The sequence below is a fragment of the Trichechus manatus genome, unplaced genomic scaffold (genome assembly GCF_000243295.1).
Source record: "Trichechus manatus latirostris isolate Lorelei unplaced genomic scaffold, TriManLat1.0 scaffold00087, whole genome shotgun sequence".
Classification (NCBI taxonomy): domain Eukaryota; kingdom Metazoa; phylum Chordata; class Mammalia; order Sirenia; family Trichechidae; genus Trichechus; species Trichechus manatus.
Window position 1 is genome coordinate 10,980,305 of NW_004444023.1, and position 8,235 is coordinate 10,988,539.

The following is an 8,235-nucleotide window of genomic DNA, read 5'->3' on the forward strand; positions in this document are numbered from 1 at the left end:
TCTAATGCTAGAGACTCAGCATGAATCAATCAGACCTTGTGCTCAGAAACCACATGGATGTGGAGCATCACAATGTAAGGGATAGATGAGTGTTACAGGGGGCCAAGCAAGCACCACTGAGTCACCCATCAGACAAGGGGGGGCTAGAAAAATCTTCCTGGAGGAGGAAGTGATACCTGAACAATGACATAAAGCAATCGGAGCTTGCCAGGTGAAGGTGTGGACAAAGAATTCTAGGTGGAAGAGTTGGAGTGTCTAACTAAGCCCAGCTATTCTGGAGAATTTCAAGATTAGTACGGCAGCAAGGAGTCCCGGTGGCTCAGTGATTAAATGCTGGACTGCTAACCAAAAGGTAGGCCATTCAAACCCACCAGCCACTCTGAGGGAGAAAGGTGTGGCAGTCTGCTTCCATAAAGGCTTATAGCCTTGGAAAGCCTACAGGGCAGTTCTACTATGTCCTATTGGGTCACTGTGAGTCAGAATCCACTCAACAGCATTGAGTAGTATGGCTGAAGGGTGGGGTTTGAGCTAGGGGCAGAGCGAGGGTAAAGAGCACCCAGAGGCAATCTCTAAATTGCACTCCCCGCTCCATTTAAAAATGTATGAACGTTGATAGTGGCCAAGCATCAGCAGGAATGCCTTCTCTCCTCTTGTCCGACTGCCTCAGTCCGGCGCCTTTCATATTTGTAGCGCCTCGTCTGGGGCTCCCTCGGACTTGTGCCTGGGAGCAAGCTCCCCCTTCTGCCCTCCCACCCATCCTCATGCCTCTGGTTTGAGCTCTGGAATATGAGGCTGAAGAGGTGGAGGCATGGGGGGTGGGGAGGGCTGGATCCTGAAGGGCCTTGAATTCCAAATTGAGGAGTTTGGATGGTTTTTGCAGGATCTCAGAGGCTGGAAACTGGATATGACCCACTGATGTGTTTTGTTCAGTCCACGCATTAAAAAAAAAAAAAAGTCCGACTTAGTGGTGAATATCTGAAAATCGAAAGATTTTACATAATGCGAACTAATGGCAGTTCTGGAAAATTTATAAGATCCAGTAACCCAGTCTGCATTCCTCCCTGGAGCTGAGCAGCCATTGCCCTCCTTAAATGAGGCATATGCTTTCCAATTTGCCACAATTTCCACCACTCCCCATTGAATCCCAACACCAACCCCAAGTGTCAGTTGCCATATTGCACTCTGCTTGTGCTGGTATTTTCCCCTTGAGCCTGGCTTCCTTACTTTTATTTACATTGTCACCCAGCTCCCACAGGCATTAACGTTTGTAATCTCTTCTCAAAGCAACGAGGAGCTGTGGGGTTGGAGACAAGGTCAGGATTTGTTCTTGAAGGCTCGGTGTGGCTGCAGTATGGAGTATGCAGAGAGCAAAGCCCGGGTGTTGAGAAGCTGGCAGGACTGCTGCACAGCTATCCAGATGCAGATGATTGTTGACTTGCTTTACAAGGATAGTGGCAATGGAAAGAAGCGTTCAGAGCCCAGAGATATTTAGCTGGCTCAATAGAGGGAGACTGATAAGGGATTAGACATGTGGGTGACGGATAAGGAAGGTTTAAGGAGCCTGCCATGGGTGGTGATGCCAACAAGACAGGAAACATGGAGAAGAGTTCTAGAGCAAGTTCCTGTCATGTTGAGTACAGTTGACTATCGGTTAGCTATGGGTTTGTCAAATGGGTGATGTTGGGTGAATGGAAGGTGTGCAAATCAGGGACTCTCCCTCCTTAATAAGCATGCTAATCACAGGAGTCCCTCCTTTTTGCCAAACTTCCCTGTCCCCCTCATAGCTGAACCACATACTAATTGCCATTAAGTTGATTCCAACTCATGGTGACCCCACATGTGTCAGAGTAGAACTGTGCTTCATAGGGTTTTCAAGGCTGTGACCTTTTGAAAGCAGATCACCAGGCCTTTCTTCGAAGGCTCCTCTGGGTGGGTTAGAACCATCAACCTTTTCAGTTAGTAGTCAAGCACTTAACCGTTTGCACCTCCCATGCAGCTCTGAACCACATGACATTTCTGAATAGCCAGAGATTATTTACCCCCATTTTACTTTTTCCCTTCCCTTCTGGAAGCATGAGGGGATTTTTCTCGAAGCTTCACAGTGAGAAACCTGGTGGGGTCCTGGAGGTAAAATTCTCAAAATGTGGGGCCCCTAACCAGGAATCTTTACTCTCTCAAGCCAGTCCACACGTTCTCCAGCGATTACTCGATTACTCTTTAAGTAGTCCTACTCCATGTTGGGTCTAGCAGCAGAGGGTTCTGCCTCTGGTAAGCGGTGATTCAATCAGCTTGTCTCTCTCTCCAGTTTTCTGGGAAGTGGTTTGCTCTGTGACCTCCATTCTCTGATGGATCTATATGTTGATTTTCCATTTTCCAGCTTTTTTCTTGTTGTGAGGATGGGAGTGATGACTTCCAAGCTCTTACATGCCAGACTGGAAAGTGGAAGTCTTTACCTCCATTTTGAAGATGAGGAAACAGAGGTTTGGAGAGAGGCGCACTGCAACCTAGTACTGGTAGCAAGACCAATGTGGTCCCTTTACCCCTGCCCGCCAAAGACAGACAACCCAAATACAAGACCAACATAAAGAAACCCTTCAGAAAATCCTTTAATGGGAACAGAACTGGAGGTTTCCCACCTCCAGCTCCAAGTCCTCATCTCCCCACCACCTCAGTGGCTCTTATTCCATACCCACCACATCCAAGTTTTAAATCCCGACCAGCCTGCCATGCCGTTATCAGCTAAACCTTCTTTGGGATTGTTTGAGGACTGGGCAATAAGCTGTTTGCTTCAGATTGGGAGTGGAGGGTATTACAGAAACCTGAAGCTACTTTGTAGATCTGGGAAGCCACAGGCTGTGAGCCTAAAGCTTTTGAAAGGGCATATGAGGTGGCTATTTGTCATCCATGTTTTCAGTTACCTCCAAATAGCAGTCTAGGTGGGTTTAGGAGGGACCACCATGGGGGTGGGGGTGGCAGCTCTTGGAGTAAAGATCCTTATGGTCAGGTTTACACACTTGAGGCCTCAGTGGCTCTCGGTTGTGACTTGGGGACCCTCTGGCTTTGAGGTGATGGATCCCAGAGTCTCTTTATGGGGGACCTTGTGGGCATCTTCTGCCAGAAGGTGGGTAGGCACCCCAGGTCCAGTGCAATCCAGTGAGGTAGGCAAATGATTCTATCCTGGTCCACCCTAGGAAGCCCCCAAGATAGTCCAGGGTTCTGCAGATGGAAGGCTGGACTAGAGGTGCTATGGAGGACCTCGATTCCACCCCTTCCGCTCAACCCTGGCTTCTCCTTCATAGTGCCCAGGCTTTCTTGTGACAAGTTGTGTCCTGCTGTGGCAAGTTGTGTCTTACACAAGGACAACCCAATGAGGAGGCAACTGGGGCAATAAAATCTAGCCCATGTTGCTTGTGTTTAGCTGGGCATCCAAGTGGCTGCAACTGTACCTTTTCCTAAGCCTCACAAAGCTGTTGCAAGAGTTTGTGGGGGGTCCTGAACCTGGCTCTTCCTCTCCTCTTCCTCTACTATCCAACCCTACCTGTTCGTGGCTATCTCCGTTAGCCCTGATGTCATCTCTCCCCCAACCTTCCCTTTTCTGCTCCGTGCCTTTTTCCCATCCCCCTTCCCTGCAATCTGTCTTCTACTTCCATGTTAATTCCCCCGTGTCCCCCACTCTCCCAGCCTACTGGTCAACCTCCACTTTCACATTCATGGTTTCCCCTCGCCCCTCTTCCAAGGTGTTTCCCGCCCCACACTCACTCCCTGTCCCTGCCACCGATCCCAGCTGGCCTCCAGAGTGTCCCAAGCCAGGCCCGGGGCCATGGAAGTGGGTGCGCTGGTGCTTGCGGAAGTTGGAGGAATTGTTGAAAGTGCGGTCGCAGAGAGAGCAGCGGAAGGGGCGCTCGCCCGTGTGGATGCGGGCATGACCGCTCAGCACTGAGGACTGGGTAAAGCCCTTGCCGCAGATGCCGCAGTGATACGGCCGCTCGCCCGTGTGCACCCGCTCGTGGTCGCGCATATCTGAGGAGCGGCGGAACGGCTTGGCGCAGAACCTGCACGCGAAGGGCTTCCCCATGGCTGCTCCGGCTGCAGCCGCCGCCATCACCACCTCCGCCCTCTCTTGGGGCACCCCGGGCCTCTGCTCCTGAACCGCTGCGGCTTCTGGATGCCTCTGGGAGGTCCCCGGCTCCACTCCGTGTCGGTGCTGGTGCCGGAGCAGAGGCGCCAGGGCCTTGAAAGCCCGGGGGCAAAGGGGGCAGCGGTAGGGCCGCTCTCCTGTGTGTAGGCTGTAGTGGGCCCGGAGGCTGGCAGGACCTGGGCAGCTGTGGCCACACACGTGACACCGGCTTGGGTCCCCACCCTGCTGGCCACCCTCAGCCCCGGCCAGGTGGCCATGTTCATGGAACAGCAGCTCGGAAACCAGCCGGAAGGCAGCTGGGCACAAGGCACAGTGAAGAGAGCCCGGCTCCGGGGGCTCAGGGACCAGGTTGGTGTCTGTCACCTTCACCACCTGGATCTCGATGAGGTCACTCGAGGGTGTAGTGGGGTGGCCATCATCAGGCACCAGGACCTGAGCAAAGGGGAGAAGAAACAAGGAGCCTGTGGACTTGCCTCGAGACCTCCTCCTAGCATCTCCCCAAAACTGACCCACTTATTAAAACAGCCATCTCCTGTTATAGAATAATCCTGATCAAAAAGGGCAAAATGCAGAACAGAATTTCAAATTCTCATAGAATCTACACTTTCTGAAGCCATGGAGGCTGGCTGAACCCCTGAAACTACTGCCCTGATATAATCTTTAAACCTTAAACCAAAATATCCCCTGATGTCTTCTTAAAACCAAACGATAACATAGCTTAACTAGTAAAGAAGGTCTGCTTTAAGCATTATGTTCTTTTAAGATCTACCTATAAGGGATCAAACCCACAACAGCAACTTGAAAGATTAGACAAGAACCTTAGTGGGCAGTGAGTTTTTGTTAATGGGGGAGGAACAACTCAGAAAAGGAAGTAAGAATGGTTGCACAACTTGAAGAATGTAATCAATGTCACTGAATTGTACATGTAGAAACTGTGGAATTGTTGTACGTTTTGCTGTGTATATTCTCCACAACAGAAATAAATAATATGAATTATAAAACAAAAACAAATCCATCTTCTCTGTAGCATATGAGCCCCTCAATTCCTAGACCCTGTTCTCCATCCTCCAGGATTCTGCTGCATCCCCATCAAGACTTGCACTGTCCAAATCAACTGTAGTGGATTTCTTTTTTTTTTTTTTTTTTTTTTCTTTTTTTCTTTTTTAAATTGTACTTCAGGTGAAGGTTTACAGAACAAATAGTTTCTCATTAAACAGTAGTACACGTATTGTTTTCTGACATTGGTTAACAACCCCACGACATGTCAACCCTCTCCCTTCTCTACCTTTTGTTTTTTTTTTGTGAAACTATACATAGCCAAAAATACACCATTTCAAAAATTTCTACATGCACAGTTCAGTGACATCGACTACGCTCTTCCAATTGTGCTGCTATTCTCACTTTAGACAATGGTTAACAACCTCACTACACCTCAACACTGTCTTTACTCAACCTTGGGTTCCCTATCACCAGCTTTCCTGTTCCCTTTTGCCTTCTAGTCCTTGTCCCTGGACTGCTGTGCCTCATTAGTCCCATTTGGTTTTATGGGGCTGTCCTCAACTGTAGTTGATTATTAATATTCACAGTAAGGTAATGTGCTCTATAAGTTCCCTGGGAACAGTGAATTAGCAAATAGCAAACCAGCCTTGTGAGTCACGACGGAAGTTTTTCACTGCTCTTTGCATGTCTGAAAATGACCACAAAAGCCGCTCAAGTCTTGATTTTGGAGTTACAGATACATTTTAGTGGGTAGGCGAATTTGCAAATATGGAACCCACAAATAACGAAGATCGACTGTATATCACGGATCCATCCATTTCTCTCCTCCACCCTAGTTAAAACCCACCATGTCTTGTCTTGACAACTGAAAGAGCTGCATAAATGAAATCTCATTCTGCTCCTGCCCCCTCATAACCCACCTCCTTATAACAGCCTGAATGAGCCTTTGAAAATGTAAATTAGATCAAGTCATTCTCCCACTCAAAACCCTGCAATGACTCCAATTACACTTAAAATCCAAAATGGTTATCACGACTTACAATAACCGTCGTGTTCTGGCTCTTGCTTTTCTCTCTGACCCCAGTGTAAACATAAGCCAACACACAGCTGACTTCTCTGTCTAAATTTAGCTTCCCTCCACCCCCCACTCTATCACATCACACTTTTTATTTCCTTTATAGAACCTATCACAATGCTGTCTGCTCTACTAGACTCCAAGCTCCAAGAGAACATAGTCCTTGTCTGTCTTGTTCATCTCCATCCACAGACAAAGGAGGCGCTCAATACATGTTTGTTGAATTAATAAATGTCCTCAGCCACTCTCCAATCCTGAGTTGGGGAATTTGGAGGAGGTTCCTAAGTTACCATGTAGCGGGCATTTCTCCCTCAAAATTCTCCCTTGGACATTGAGACACATCACCCAGACCCTTGCAGAATCATCCCTCTCCCCAACATGGGTGCACCAGTCATACCCTCCCCATGTCTTTCAGGGTCACCTTCCCAACCTTCTACCCTAATCAATTAGTCCTAAAACATCTCTGAGGCTCCGCCCCTCTTCAGTCTCTGCGCCCTAATTATATAAACACAATCCCTGACTCCTCCACTGGACGTAGCCCCGCCTCAGATGTTCCATCCAATCCCAGTAGACAACTCCATGCTCAGATCCCGCCCACAAAAAGCCCCACCTCCAGCCCCTCCCCACCCATACGTTCCTCCCTAAGCCCTACCCTCAAATTATCCCGAGCCATAAACTCCCATCTAAACCCCGCCCTCAAATCTTCCACTCGACACCCATAGGCTCCTCCTTAAGCCCCCATCATCAAAATCTTCCCAGCCATAGGCTCCTCTCTAAACCCCGCCTTCATATCCTCCCCTCGATACCCATATGCTCTTCTCTAAACCCCACCCTCATATCTTCATCTCGGAATCCATAGGCTCCTCCCCAAGCCCTGCCCCAAACCCTCCCCTCACTCAACCACGAAAAGCTCCGCCCCCAAGGCCAAATCCCTAAATACCTCCCCCGCTCAGCCCCCATAGGCCCCGCCCAGGCCCCGCCCCCTGCTCCGCGCCCTCCTCCCGCCTCGAGCCCCGCGCCCAGGCCCCTTCCTTTCCCGCACCAGGTCCGGTGGCTCCGGAGATCTGGACTCCGAGGTCGGTGAGCTCCGACTCGGGAACTCCGGGCGCGCAGCAGCCATCTTGTGCCCAGGGCCCGCCCCCGAGGCCAATGGTCTCTCCTTAGAGGGGGCGGGGCTCGGCCGCGTAAGAGCGATAGCGCAGGCGCACTGGAGGCCGGCAAGGTTAGGTGGGGATGGCAGAACTGGAGCCCCGGGATGTGTCAATCCTCCCTGGAAAAAGAAAGGCTCACTTTGATGCTAGGATGTCTGGAACACCTTGTGAACAAATTCGAGTTTCTCTTTTTAGCAAACTAAGCGGACCTGAGGATCCAGCAGTCCATTGGATGTCACCAGGATTTAATAACATTTGTTTTCATAGTACACAAATGCATGTTTTTAGTGTTAGGTTTTGTCGTTACCTTCTCTGTAGGATACGGTAGTGATGCAAAGTTTATAAGTGTGAGGTTTTTAGAAAGTCAATTTAAAGAAATATTCGGTAAACAACACAGGTGGTCCTTGGCTATAGCAAGTCAGGAAGTTGCTATGACATTTGAGAAACGCTGATCGGGAAGAAAGCGCTCAAAGACAAGGACTTTCGGCAGCACCAAGGACAGGGCTGGGGCTCTGCTTTGTTGTTCATTGCCGTGGATTCCGACTCATGGCGACCCCATATGTGCAGAGTACAACTGCTCCATAGGGTTTTCAAGACTGTAACCTTTCAGAAGCAGATCGCCGGGCCTTTCTTCCTAGGCGCCTCTGGGTGGGTTCAAACCACCAACCTTTTGGCTATTAGTGAGTTCTTAACCGTTTGCGCCATCCAGGAACTCCTAATTTAAAGTTGTATAATAAGTAAACAATAGTACAGTTGGTCCTTGGCTGTAGCAAAAGTCAAGAAATTGGTACGACGTTTGAGAAACCCTAATCAGGAGGAAAGAGCTCAAAGACAAGGGCTTTTGGCAGCACCAAGGACAGAGCTGGGGCTCT

At 49.5% G+C, this 8,235-nt stretch overlaps 1 protein-coding gene across 1 annotated transcript; it reads right to left on the reverse strand.

The window, feature by feature from the left end:
* Nucleotides 1-2,201: 2,201 nt before the first annotated feature.
* On the reverse strand, nt 2,202-7,332 carry ZNF784 (zinc finger protein 784). The gene is made up of 2 exons (XM_004381773.2): nt 7,255-7,332; nt 2,202-4,570 (listed from the first exon to the last, which is right to left on the reverse strand). Exons 1-2 carry the CDS (start codon nt 7,330-7,332, stop codon nt 3,683-3,685), a joined length of 966 nt encoding a protein of 321 aa, XP_004381830.1. The 3' UTR covers nt 2,202-3,682.
* Nucleotides 7,333-8,235: the final 903 nt, after the last annotated feature.

Excerpts from the sequence above, each read along its gene's own strand:
- ZNF784 (XM_004381773.2), bottom strand. The coding sequence starts at position 7,332 with ATGGCTGCTGCGCGCCCGGAGTTCCCGAGTCGGAGCTCACCGACCTCG. Across the intron at positions 4,571-7,254 it reads CTCCGGAGCCACCGGACCTG|GTCCTGGTGCCTGATGATGG; the intron begins GTGCGGGAAAGG and ends CCCTTTGCTCAG.